The sequence below is a fragment of the Lucilia sericata genome, unplaced genomic scaffold (assembly GCF_015586225.1).
Source record: "Lucilia sericata isolate MDLA Ls3-8-SP2 unplaced genomic scaffold, ASM1558622v1 Contig001178F_arrow, whole genome shotgun sequence".
In the NCBI taxonomy this organism is placed as follows: domain Eukaryota; kingdom Metazoa; phylum Arthropoda; class Insecta; order Diptera; family Calliphoridae; genus Lucilia; species Lucilia sericata.
This window is the reverse complement of record NW_023995146.1, coordinates 76754-91385: the sequence shown is the minus strand read 5'-3', so window position 1 is coordinate 91385 and position 14632 is coordinate 76754. Positions and strand designations below refer to the sequence as shown.

General features: G+C 26.9%; 1 protein-coding gene across 1 annotated transcript in view; it reads left to right on the top strand.

Moving 5' to 3' along the window:
- Nucleotides 1-14632, top strand: part of LOC119610402 (uncharacterized protein MAL13P1.304-like) — a 70184-nt gene that overhangs the window by 14580 nt on the left and 40972 nt on the right. The window contains exon 2 of the mRNA XM_037965577.1: nt 10849-10999. Within this exon, the coding sequence (XP_037821505.1) occupies nt 10933-10999 (67 nt within the window). The 5' untranslated portion in view covers nt 10849-10932. The remainder of the gene's footprint in view (nt 1-10848; nt 11000-14632) is intronic.

The window sequence follows — 14632 nt, the reverse complement described above, 5'->3', positions numbered from 1 at the left end:
GCTTATGTATTATAAAATGAAAATGAAATGAATTGAACGAAAAAAGAGGAAAAATTGAATTTTAAGTCCGCTATCTTTTCAATAATACAAGCACAGTCTTTTACACTTACAAACACACATAAATAATTTAATCTAATACACTAAAAGGACATACATAAATACATGTTGAAACATTCAGTCATTCATATAATTCATATATTAAATTTAATAAAGGACTTTGTAAAGATTTAGTAGGGAAATCGCAGGGCCACTCGTGGCCTTTTGTTTAAAAATTTAAATATTATAGAACATTTATAGTGGATCAAATGAGATTTTTTCGTTTGTAGAAACTTAGTAGTAAAATGTAGCATATTGGAAGCGTATGAGTAATATTATTCAATTTAATATTTTAATTTAAACAACTTTAAAAAATATATATAATTGCAGTATGGTATCTGCAAATTTCGTAAAATTATAAAGCAATATTCAATTTTTATATTTAGAATAAGTGATCTTGAAGCCCGAGATTATGTAGTTTAGACTCTTTACCGCTTTGATTATTTTATTAATCCATTGCTCAATACGAAAATGTTTATTACTTTCGAAAAAGGGTTGTCATTACTATTATAAAGGGTCAACATTTACATTGTTAAAATGTAATATTTTATTAAAATATGAAACAGCAGCTGCAAAATGTTGATAAACTTTAAACTTAAGTTATTGGATTTCTTTGCCAGAAAAAAAATAATAATAAAGCAAATTCAATAAAAATTATTAGCAGTATGGTTTGATGTACTCATTTATAAACTTTTGACTTGTGATTATTATAGTTTGTGATTTTCCTTAAATTATGTTAATAATTTTGTTTCTATTTTTTGCCAGTTCTACTTGAAAGTTCTAATCCCACCCCACATTATATTATTATAGTTCGAAATTTATACCCTTACATGTTGTTATCATTTCGTCTGTTTTCGTCTCCTTCTGGCTTCTTAAGTATCTCTTATTTTGGTATAATTTTATTATAAGTAGTTGTATTCAAACATAAATTTCCATTTTTCTATCTGTCTTATTAAAAGATTATCTCAATTTGTTGGTGTTTTTGTTTGTGTTTGTAGCTTTTAGTTTTGGGGAAGGAATGTCCATTTTATTCCCCTTGGAATGTCTGTATAAATTTATCATCAATTAGTTGACCATTTTGTTAGCAAGACGAAGAAAGAGATTTCCCATGAACTTACTCATACTGAAATCAATGATGAGAGTCGTGCGTAAGTATTAGTGTGTTTGTTGTCAGACGATTTTTGCACAGCAGGCAGTTAATGTTTTCTCAATGGTTGTTTCTTTTTGTTTTTTTTTTTTGTTTGGTTATTTTAGATAATTTATTTTGTTGGTCAGGTTAAGGTTATATAAAATGATTTTTGTATTGATTAGCTGTGATTTATTAAAATTTCTTAATTTTTAATTGTTTTTGATATTTTTTGCGAATAAAAACTTAAATTATCTTTTGTATTTTACTCTTATTTGTCTTTTATAAGTTTCTTACTTTGCTGAAGCATAATTCTTTTAAAACACTAAATAATTTTTAGTTTAAGCTTATTTATGATGCAAATTTGTATCCCCTTTTTTCTGCCAACTTGGAATAAGATTTGCCATAATTTATTGTATGAAAAATATATCATTTATTTTCTTGAAGCAGCTACAGCAAGAACTATTTTTTTGTTGCTTTAATACAAACAAATTAAATAAAGACAGTAGAAGATATAAAAGGATGGACAAAAGTCAAACAGCAGAAAAGTACAAAATTCTTAAGAAACTAGAAAAGAAAATTATATACAAAAGAGAAAACAATTTTATTTGACTTTTAAACATTGGAGTTGTGTAAACAACAAGTTAGAAAGGATTGTATAAACAAAGAATTATTTGAAGGAAATACTGAAGGACTTCATGCTAATATAAAGTGATAAGTGGCTACAAGTAATAAATAATTGAGTTTCTTGGATATAAAGGTTGGGTTTAAGATCAGCCGTAATATTGAATTTTTCATGAACTTTTTAGCAGCATACTAGACCGCAATTTTAATTAAAAAAATATTGAGTTAATGTGTTAATTTGAAAGAAGGATGTGTGTTCCATCGGTTCTGTTGTGTGCTTCTTAACCAGTGCCGTTGATGGGAAACGAACCCACGGCCATTAGTTTGATAGACTTAAATACTAACTAATCTTCTTTATTCATTGTACTTTTATTAAATATTCAGAAAATTTGCTGAATGTTATGTTTTAAGACATACTCAACAAAATGTAGATATAGCAAAAATATGCTTTTTAATTTTTTGTATTTCATGTTATTATGTTGCGATCTTTAAGGAGAAAGCATTCATTGTCATTGCATTCTATGATAGTTGTTCTCTCCCAGCAAGAGTATCAGAAAAAAAAGAAGAATATTTTTCATGTCACTTTTCTTTTTTTAAACAATAAATGACATCATTTGCCAAAACATATTTAAACTTATCTTCTTCATTTTTTCATCCTTTTCTCTTGGGTTTTATTTCATCTTGTCTTTAAAAGTGTAATTTTCTTTCATACTCCGGTAGCAAAGACGATAACAAATAAGAAAACAAAAAATACAAACATAACGGTCGTTATATAGTCTTACAATTCTTAACCAGTGAATTTTGTTGTTATTTTCTACCTTGTTAAAAATGTTGTAATGTTTTCTTTATCGAAAACATTTAACCTCAACAATATTGCGAAAAAAGTAAATGTACAAAAAAAAAAAAAAAATAATATACTACACATACATATTTTGTATATAAAATTTATAATATATTTTATATTCAAGGATTTTCTCTGCTGACTTTTTATATTCTTTCTTTAACAAATATTATAAAAAGCTTAATGCCTTTTCTTTGCCGGCTTTAAGCTACTTTTTGACATTGTCCACTTGTCATCTTAAGTCAGTTCATCATTCATTTTACTTTATTTTTTTGCTCGGTTTTACTGCAAAGAGTCAGTTTTTTATATTTTTAACGCACAATTTGATTGTCTTGTGAAAATAAAGAGTGGGTGACTTGGCCTTAGGAAGTGGTTTTGCAGGTCTTGTTTAACAATATTTTAAATGACAAGATCTTTATCGGCTTTTGTGTGTTTGCCTCAAGTTTAACTGGAAATGTTTGAAAAATATATTTTTTATGTTTTTCTTGAAAGTATTTATATAAGATGTTTATGTAAAAAATAAACAATGCTGACTATTGTCATTGAAATGGTAGGAGCAGTCATACAATACACCTCATTTCTACATTATATAAAATTTAAATGAAAATAAAATATTTAATGAAAAATTTCTATAGCAATCACTGTTTCCCATATTTCTACGTATGCATTCAAAGGCAATAAAAACTAGCTTATTTCATATAAAATTTCCCATAAATTGTCAATGAAATTAAAAATATTAACGAGCACATAAAATTCATAACAACTTTTTATTTCTTAGATTTTTTCAACAACTCTATTAAATACCAAAGTATTATCCATTAACTGAAAATTTCATACTAAGCTAATTTTCTAACAGTCATTTCATTCAATTTTATATTTTCGAAAACATTCACTAATAGCACTTTTTTTTGTTATTTTCCCGGATGTAATCAATTTCTGCAACTCTTTAAAAAAACTTAAATTGACCATACAATATACGTGTACGTACGTTATAATATACAAAAAAAAAGAGTAAAAGGAATTTGAAAAAAGAACTGTATAGAATTACAGTTCTAATTGTAATGTAGCCATTTAAGACTTCTTTCTCTTTTATAAACTCAAACATTCATAGCTACAAATATAATAAACGTTTGGTATAAGTAGAGACAAAGCTACAAACAATAAATGTCTTTAAAAAATTCATTCGTTTTCTTTTTTCAGCTGTTAATATTATAGCATTTATTTGAAAAGTATAAAAAGTAACTACTGACAGGAGTACTTTAGTTTGAAAATGTCCAGGAATATGATCGTGTGTGTAAGTGTGCATAAGGATATGCATCTAGTTATGGAAGAACTTTTGCAAGTACTGCTATTGCAACACAATTACAACATTCTCTTTTTATAGGAAAGTTGTAACTATAGTTTGTGGGCATGTGGTCATTACTTACTGTTGCAGCAGTTCATTTCTGTTTGGTTTCATTGTTAAATTAAAGAACAAAATGTAGTAGCTGGGAAATACGTTAATGTACATACATATTTAACTGCGAGTAATTTGAATAAGGAATTTAATTTTACCAAAATTTTGTTTTAAATTTAATATTGGATAAGTAAAAAAAAATACTTTTGAATGGGTTTTTTATTATTTTAAAGAAAATTATTTTTATCTACTTTTCAATAGTTCATTATTATACCCTACACCACTTTATTGTGGAGGGTATATTGGGTTTGTGCTGATGTTTTTAACGCACAATAATATTGGTCCTATACCCACCTTAACGTATACCTTAGAATCATTTTCTGAGTTCATGAGTCTGTCTGCAATTTTGAAGATAATTCAATGAAATTTGGTACATGATGTTCTATTGAAAATTGTTAATATCGGTCCATTATTTCACCTAGCCACCATACAACAGAACCCCTGAATGGGGCTTGTAAACATTGTAATCAAACTACAGGTCGCAAATTTTATGATAATTCAATAAAATTTGGCATATGATTTTCTATGGTACGGGAGGTGAAGCCTATTGAAAATGATTAACATCGGTCCATGATTTCACCTAGCCCCTATAAACCTGAACCCGACGAATAGGGCTTTCAAGTTCATAATTATGTTTAATATAACCGTATCTCGAAAAAAAGCTGCAAAACCAAGTTCTAGCCATTATGACTCTCATGAATTTTATAATTGAAGGGTATCATTTGACTATAGCCCCTATACAAAGCCCCCTTCAAAATTTGACTTAAATGTCCACAATTTTATTCAACAATAAATGGCATAAGTATATCTGTGACAAGGTGCAAATCAACTTAAATGCTTTATTTTGAAAACTAAATCACATTTTATTTTTGTCACAGGTGTAGGGTATTATACGGTCAGCCTCGCCCGACTATAATTTCTTACTTGTTTTACTTATATTAATAAATTTGAATAAAAACTTAACAACCATTTATTAAAAAATTAGCTATTCAATAATTTTATTATATCTATACAAAATTTAAATAATAAACAATTCTTTATCACTTACATTAATAATTGCACTAATATAGCCTTTATATCAGAAAAAATCTGTGGACCCTTACTGCCTTGTTTACAAGATATAGTTATTCCTTCAAAGTTGATAAATTTTAATTCCTTATTTAAGATATTCGTAGGGTATGAACTTGCATTGACGTTAAATTGTTCTGTATTTTAACCACAACAATAACATTGTGTTAAGTTTGTTCGTACTATCGAATAATTAGAAGTAGTAGCACTACGTTTCATTTACAAAACACATCGATTATTTAGTTTTTAGGGATAAATATTTATTTAAATAAAACTAAATTTTTAAAATTTGCTACTTTAACATAATACCTGCGTTTTAATTATTGAATTAGGATAAAATTTGATTAGTTATAAAAAATAATCTCTCTCGAAAATGCTGTAGAGTTTGTTTCAAAATTTATTCAAACTTTTTGAATCTTGATCGTGGTAATAATTATCGAAAATATCGATCTATGAAGAACTAAATCCATATTTGCTTTAATTTTGTTCATACATTTGCCATATGTACGTATGATTAACATGATATTCTTGCAACAAGTATACTCTATTGATATCATAAACTGACTAAAATTAAATATAAAGTTTTGTTGAACCAATTATTATTTTTTCTTGTATTGATCATTTTTAATACTGTTCCCAAAATATTTTTCATAAAAATTATAAATTTTTATTTTGTAATAATAATCTTATTACATAGTAGGTTTTGTAAAGAAAAAAAATTTTCGTTTTCCTGCTATTCTAATACTTATTATGGTATTTTTCTTTAATTTTGCCAATTTGACTGAACATACATTTTTTTACATATTAAAACTGTAAGTTTTATAAAAAAGGTAAAAACTGATGAAACCACATTAAAATATGCCACAAGTTAAAGAACAAGCCTCAAAATAATTCTTCTTCTTCCTTAAAGATATTTTCAACTGTTTTTGTATTGTACACAGGTAGAGCTATGTGGAGGCAAACTGACATTTAAACATATTTAGAACTTGAACATGTATGTGTGTATAGATTTTTAACAAACACAGCGTTAAGTGGCTTATTAATAATGCCACAAAATTGTTTAAAAGTTAACAACAACTCTGTTGAATACAGCATGTATTTCTTTCATACTTTATTTTTTCTTTTTTATTTATAGAGTGTGTTTGGGTGTGTTCAACAAAAGTTTGTGGTATGAATGGGGTGAATGGGAAAGTACATATTTTATAGTATTTGTTTATACTTGTAGCAAGTAACAAAGCATGTTGTAGGAGTAAGTATGAAAATTAAAACCTTAAACAAGAAAAAGTTGCAAAAAGATGACAGCTTAGACAACAAGTACATATTTACAACAATAGCAACAAAGTTTAGCACAAAAGAGCAGGTTCACATAAAATATACTATAATAAAGGGGATCGAGTTTTACTGGGGCACACAAATGTTAAAGTTGAATGCATCACATGGAATAATAGGAGTAGGAACCTTCATTTTGCTTTCAGTTTCCATTTTTTAAAGTGGTGCATATGTTACTAGTATAAGTAATAATTGTTGATGATAGATGATATTATTTATAAACAATAATCTGCTCCTCATTATTTACTCTTAAATCGTTAACAATTTTAATTTAAAGTCATTTCTATGAAACTATGTTTTTTAAAATTTATCAATTACGCCTCTGATTAGTTTCTTACATTGTATGGCAGCGTGGTCTACTACGTGCAACAAAACAATCGGAGTGGGTGTAACCGATTTTCTATATATACATACATATATACAAAAATGCTAATGTTTCTATGAGTATTCGGCATAAACAACATACAACACCTGCTATTGCTACTTCTTTACTCGTGTAGCATAAACTAAACAATTCGAAAAACAGAAAAAAGTTTTAAAACATCACAAACATTTAACCACAGACTTTACTTTCGAACAATTCAAAGAGAAGTCTGTCTTTACGTTAACAACTCAAAAAACACAAAGAACAAAATTGTTCATAAAATGTTTATTTTGCACAAAAAGTCTATGAACGACAGCGTAATATTCAAGTGGAAAAATAGCAGGAAAATATAACAATCAATATGTTGCATAAAGTCGTTGGAGAAATTATGAAAATGTTTATGCTTCAACACAATCTAGCAGCAGTCAATTTTTAAAAGCGTTAAAGTTATTTGTATTAATTTTTTCAGTGTTTCGAATTAGTAAGTAGTTGTTATAATTTCAAATTTTGAAGTTAGAAAGTACATACATATTTGCAGGTTTATTTAAATGAAAACATATTGAAGTACACAAATTTGTTACTTAAATATTATTTATTTGTGTAACATCTGCTTGACTGTTTTACTGCCTTAACAAACATGGTTTTGAAACTTTTCATTATGGTTGATTGTTCAGTTTATTATTTGGAAGACGATTAAAATCCCTTCCTCATTTTCCACGAAAACAAGTTAAAGTTTAAGATAACCATGACGAAACAGTTTAACGAGAAAAGTCTTAAAATAAGTTTATACAATTTTTTAAAGTAGTACAATTAATGATGAGTATTCTAAAATTTTATAATTTAAAGCTAAAATAATAAATTATCAACTATTTTTTAACATCAAGTTAAATTATGTCTGTTCCCGTACTTGTCAGTTTTGTAGGTACGGGTACAGACATATTTTTGATTTCCTAAATTTATAAAATCGTATAAATTAATAAATTTAAAACTTTAAAAATATATAAAACATTTTCTTATATTAATTTTGAGCTAAAATTAGTTTAAGAAACACGTACTACAGATTTTTTATAAGAAAGGCAAATTTTAAATGATAAAATGTTTTTTTTTTTTATTTTACTATTTAATTTTACAAATATTGTATTGCTTGAAGAATCTTTTTATATGCAAGTTTATTGTTCTAGTAAAATATTTCTATATTAAAAATCATGACTCTCTAAACAAGAGTAAAGCTCCGATATTTGGTTTTTTCTTCTAGTTATATTTTTATCTGTAAACAATTTTCTTTCCTTTAAAATTGAGTTCGTGTTCTTTTGCGTCTACAAGATTTAAAATAATAACAAAAGCTGGAGAGCTGAACAAAAAACCCAAGCAACCATAAAATTGCTATAGTTTTCCATGTGATTTTTGTTGTTGTACGCGAAATACCATCTGTACTTACTTTTGTGTAGATGAGTTTAAGTATTGGTAAGGAACGAGTAAAAGGAAAAAAAAAATTAAATGAAAGGATAAACAGTATTTATTTAAAAATATGTATAGAATTATACTCAAATGCATAAATATTTACATATTTGAAATTTTGTGCAGTCGCTTTAATAATTATAAGTAAACTTTTCCAAATTTACTGTTTTCGAATGGGTACTTTCACTAATAATATTGAGTGAGAAATGCAAATTATTGAAAAATATTAAAATGTTATTTTCATAAGAATTTTTGAAAACAAGTATAAACCACGTACTGCATTGAAAACAATCTAACATCGGAAAGTATTGAGTTAAAAAGCTAGTAGCTTCTCCCGCCTATACCTCAGACCATTTAAAAGCCAGATAATATAGACGGACGTGCATGGTTAGATCGATTAATAAACCGATAAGCTTACAAATGGTCATCACTGAACCCATAATATTTTGAATATTTCCTTAAGAATAACAATGTTTCACACTTTCTGTAAGTGGGTGTAACTTTCATATCTATACAAATATATAAAAATTAATGTGAAGTCTATAGCCGCCGTTTAGGTTAAACCGATTTTCTTGAAATTTTCGCAGTGTGTTCCTGTATGCCTGGACGGAAAAGAAGGCTACTTTTTATTTTGAAATTTCAAGTAGGTGAGGTTCCACGCCTACTTACTAAATAACTATTAAAAGTCGTATATCTTGGAAACTGGCACAATCAAATTCCTCAACCTGTGACATATATGTAGGAATATTTTTGGGCAAAATGGACGGAATGGCTATAGTGGGCGTGGCACCTTCCATTAAGAAAATATTAAATCAGTATATCTCAGAAAATATAACAGTCAGAGTCCTCAAACTCTTTCGGAGCCACTTAAGTCTCAATATGATTATTTAAGATAAAGCAGGGGGCGTGGCACCTCCCATATTAATTAAATACAAAAGTTCGATTATCTTGAAAACTATTACAGTTAAAATCTTCAAATTTTACACAAAGAACTTTAACATCCATGTAAACATTTTGGGTAATAAATTGGCTACTATGGGGGGAGCGGCACCACCCATATGAATTAAATACAAAACATTTTTTGTCTGGCAAACTAATAGAACTACATTCTTAAAATTTTGCACTAAGGACTTTCATTTTTATCTGAACATTTTGGGGGAAAGAAGCGGACTTTTATCAGGGGGTGGCTTGGAACCCCCATAGGAATTAAATGTAAACATTTTTATATGTAAAACTTTGACATTCATGTGAACATTTAGAGAAAAATGGGCGGACTTTCAATGTGGGATTGGCCCCTCCCATAGGAATACACTACAATATTTTTCACATTTTTCATAGCTTATATTAAAATCCTTATTAGCATTCGGAAAAATGCGAACTTGAAATAATTTTTGTGGTATCTCCCATGAGTAAGTGGGTTTTTTTTTTTAATATTGCTTTTAGGGTAGCAAAGCACACTGGGTATAGCTAGTTTAATTATAAAATGTAATGTTACAGAAAAAGTTTTCCTGTAAATAACAGTTTCACTGTAGTAGTTTTGTATTTCCTGAAATAACTACATACATAGATTTTTCCTTCAATTTTTTGCACACTGAATTTGATGTTGAGTGTGCATTGTGTCCTTTGCGTTATTTGCTTAAGTCAATACTATTACGCGCGTATGTAAATGAACACACACGAAAAAAAAGTAGAGCAACAAGAGTTGTACAAAATAATAATAAAAAGGAAGTAAAAAAGCAACAATAACGAAGAAGATGAAAGAAATCCAGTATTAAAAAATACGGAAAAGTATTTTTTAGAGTATAACAGTGGAAAGTATACAGTAGAGATTTCTACAGTATTTTTCCTTATACATATGTACATAAATTTAAAAAATACTCATACATGGAGAAAAAATCTCTATTTATATTGAAGTTTAAACCTATACATTTGCATGCATATTCATACAAATAACAAAGTATTTTGTATGTATGTATGTAAAATCTGTAAGAGTTTATAACTACAAACGAGTGACTATGTATGTAAATATGTATTGTATAAGATGTATACATAAATATTACATACTTACATATGTATGTATACAGGACTGTATGGATGTTTATGTAAATACTTACAATATTAGTGATTCATAGTTAAATCCTTTAAGATCTCACATGAGTCCCTAAAGATTTACCATGATCTGTGTGTGCTGTGGTAGTCATATAAATATATTTTTATATATATATGAATATGTGTATATGCATGTAAATATACATTCATATGTATGTATTTTATAGTTAAGTAGTTGAGTACATACGATAAGGTCCTTTGTGCATTTAAATATATTTCTAAGTATTTGTATAAAATATTTATTTTTGTTAGTGTAAAAATCTATTAAACTTTCATTTTATACTTTTTTTGAAATTTTTTTAAAATTTTAATTTATATTCATTATTTAATTTTTTTTCCAGAAAATAAATATTGTATATTTTTCATTTTACTTTCAGACTATGTGTTTTTAAGAGTGAAATTCGTTACATTTTATATGGAACTTATTTTCAATTTCATTTAAAAATATATTATTAATCACAATGTGGAATTCGAGGAATGTAATAATTCAAGTAGCAGTAGTTGTTCTATTGTTTACCATCATACCGGGTAAGTTTAAAGCAAATATTTATATTTTTAATTATTAAGAGCTTGTATTTAAATTTAATATTTAAATTTTTTCATTAATGTAATTTACAGTTATTTAAAAATCTGTTCATAATATAAAAAGTACTTTTTAAATAAAAAACTCAATAATGATTTTAATAACTCTAATCATTATGAATTAAAGCCTTTAAATTTGAAACTAATTACAAAATTTTAATATTTAAAAATATTGTATATGTATTAGTTTATACCTTTTTCGACAAATCAATAATTTTTTATTTTTCATATAAAACCTCAAAGCCATTGTGGTACTTTTTATTTCTTTTAGTTTCTAAAGTTGTTAATAATATCATTTTGAGGTTAATAAACTTTTAATGTTGGCATTTCACATTTTATTGAAATCCCACAGGAACATTAAAAGCTAAAGACACATTCTTATACAATTGAACAAACTCACAAGAAGAAAAACGTAGAAAAAGTTTTTCTGTTATTTGTGTCATCAAATTGATGATTGCAAAGGAAGAGAAGTTAGCAAACCTATTATTTATTCTCAACATAAAGAAACTGATTCAGAGAAAAAAGAATATATTTAACTTCTTATTCATTTTTTTGTGTTGAAACATAGTAAAAATCAAATTAGCGCCATATCAAATGTGTTAATGTATGGTTTATGGATTTAATATAACTGGTCTGGTATGACTAATACAATAAAGAAAAAATTGCGAACTCTGACTAATATTTCTTTGTGTTCGAGTGGAAACATTCATTTTTCTTACACATAAATGTCAATTCAATGACTTTTTGACAGCAGACTTTCAATCAGACCAACCATCACCGTAAAGCTATGTATTTCAATAGAAATTTTGCCAACAAAACAGCAATGACGCCACATTAAAAATAGTTTTCTATTTTTTATGTGATTTGTTTTTCCATCATGTTCTTTTTTCTATTGTTGAGAAATAATCATTTTACAAATGTTTTCTAGATTTCCCTAATAGCATTTTTACAAATCAGTTTTTTTTGTTGATGTTGCTTGGCTTTTATATGAATTTAATATAATTTTGACTTTTGATAGGTGGCAGGGGGAAATTTTTATATAATTTTCTGCGTATTCATCATAATTTTTATCATCAGCAAATTTCACTATATGAATAAGTACATTCATTTATTCATATTCACAAACGTTTACAGTTCTCTGTTTTTTGCTTCTTTAACTTTCTCTGGGAATACTGCAGGAAATGTATTTATATACTTATACACATATTCTTATACATATGTATATAACACTCGTACATGCACATGTTTAATAATATATTTATGTGACAAATATAGCAGGGTTGGAAAATAATGATTGAAAAATCAAAATACATTATTTTTTCTGACATACAACTCTTCTCAATTTTTTCTTAATTGACAGCAAGAAATCCATTTTGAAGTTTTTTGAAGCCAATATTTGGCCATCCTTATTAATGTTTTAAAGTTCAAAACAAGGAGTAGCAATCATGTAGTCCCACCTCTGATATACATATGTACATAATCTCACACTCATTACACATATTTATGTACATATATTCTTCTTATGTCATTTTAGCATTTAAACAAAAATTCATCTTTTCTTCCATCATGTGTAATAAACAAACATCCATGATTAATGTGGCAAAAATTATTCTCTTGTGTAATCGTTTGTGTGTGTATTTAGTAAAGTTTGCAACTGTGTCTGTGTGTTTTCTTTCCCTCCTTAAATAACAAATTTCTGTGTTCTGTATAGTAAACGTCTGTATGTGTGTAACTATTAATATATTTGTTTCCTTTACTACCACAATTGAAAAACGTGATTAAACAGTTTCTGGGAAATGTCCTTTTTGTTATGTTTTCCATGTTTCAGTGTTAAAAGTTTTAGTTTTATTTTAGTTTTAGTCTATTTGCCATTTATTAGTATATGCTCATTTTATTTTTGTTTTAGTTCAAAGTTAAACATTTGCTTAAACAATTTTATTTTGTACTTTACCATTATTATTTGAGTTGAAAAAAGAACACATTAATTAGTTTGTTGAATAGTTAGTTTATGTATGTGTATGTAAAAATCAAATATGAAATTAACATAACTACCCAGCAGTTCGGTCAGACAGCCCTGAACTCCCTATTTAACCTACCACATAGGGTTACACCTAGCCGTCAACTGTCCAGGTGACTAGCTATTTTAACATGTGCTTGTCCTACGAGGAAATCAGTCGTCACCCAGTAGGTTACGATGAGGTAGGGTTTTTATGTTGAACTACTAAAGTTAGTTTCTGCAAGTAATAAAAAAGTGTTCATATGGAGATATTATGTTTAGTCCTAAGTTAAAATTCAAACCCAGATATTTTATTTTAAAGCTTTAGATTTCAGTCTCAGCTTAAATATATTGAAGTATTGCCAACCAAACAAGCTATTCATAGTCAATCTACAAAACTCAACTTCCTACAGGGTATTTCATACTAAAAAATGTTTCTCTTCAAATTTAAAGATATTTTTCAGTTCACTTATATGCATGTTTTTTAAAAATTTACAACTTTATTTGAAATTTGAAACCTCATTAAACACTTCATTTTCTGATTCAGCATTTTTCATTCATTTTCATGCACATTGTATGCTCTTCAAAAATAATTTTCTGTTTCACTTTTTTAATTAGTAAAATTTTTGTTGGTTGTGGTTGGAAAAATAATTTTTTATTTTCTTTTCAGTTTTATACGCATAGAAAAATATCAATTCATAATTTAAAATTCAACATTGAATATCTACTTCATAGAATTCAATTTTAAAAGATATTTTAAGTATTATTTTGTTTAATGATTTGTTCACTTTTTGTTTAACAATTTGCTCGTTTGCCAATATTTAGTTAAAATTTACATGATTATTTCTTTAAAACTTTGATTATAAGTGCATAAAAGAAGAAAGAGGTAATGGGAAACCAGTTGTTTGGTTTCTTTAAAGTTAAAGGTTTCTTGGTTTCTTTAAAGTTAAAGGTTTAAAGTAAAGGTTTAAAGTTTGGGTTCTTTAAAGTTAAAGTTTATGATTTATGAATTTGACTGCCTAAAACAATAAATTCGAATAATAATTAAAAAGTTCAAAATAAATGCCTCTTATTAGGGTAATTAGATAATTTTAAGCTGTTTGTTTGCAACAAACGTAATTGGTTGCAAACTTAACAAATACGAAGTTGAATACATTAATTCACAGACAAATTATACTTGTTTGGAATTAAAAACGAAAACCTTCAAACATTTTTTAAAATGTATAGGAATTTAAGAAAACAAAAATTCTATTGTGCATTTTACATATTTGTTAATGTAAACAAAATATACACATACATATGCATATTTGTATAAAATATTTAACAAAGTGTTATTTTTTTATTTCCAAATCTGTAGCTTGGGGCAAAAAATTGCATTAATAAAACTTTTAAAACAAACTAATTTAAACATTTTACCAAAAAATTTGTACTGCATAATGAGTTGTGTGTGTTAGAGTGTCCCGACGAACTATCTTTTTAAAAACCTCATATAGGAGTGCCTCCCGTCCAATGCATATTAATGTACTGCTCAAAACAAATTTTTATTTTTAAAGGTACTCAGTTCTTTACTAGCGATTAATAAT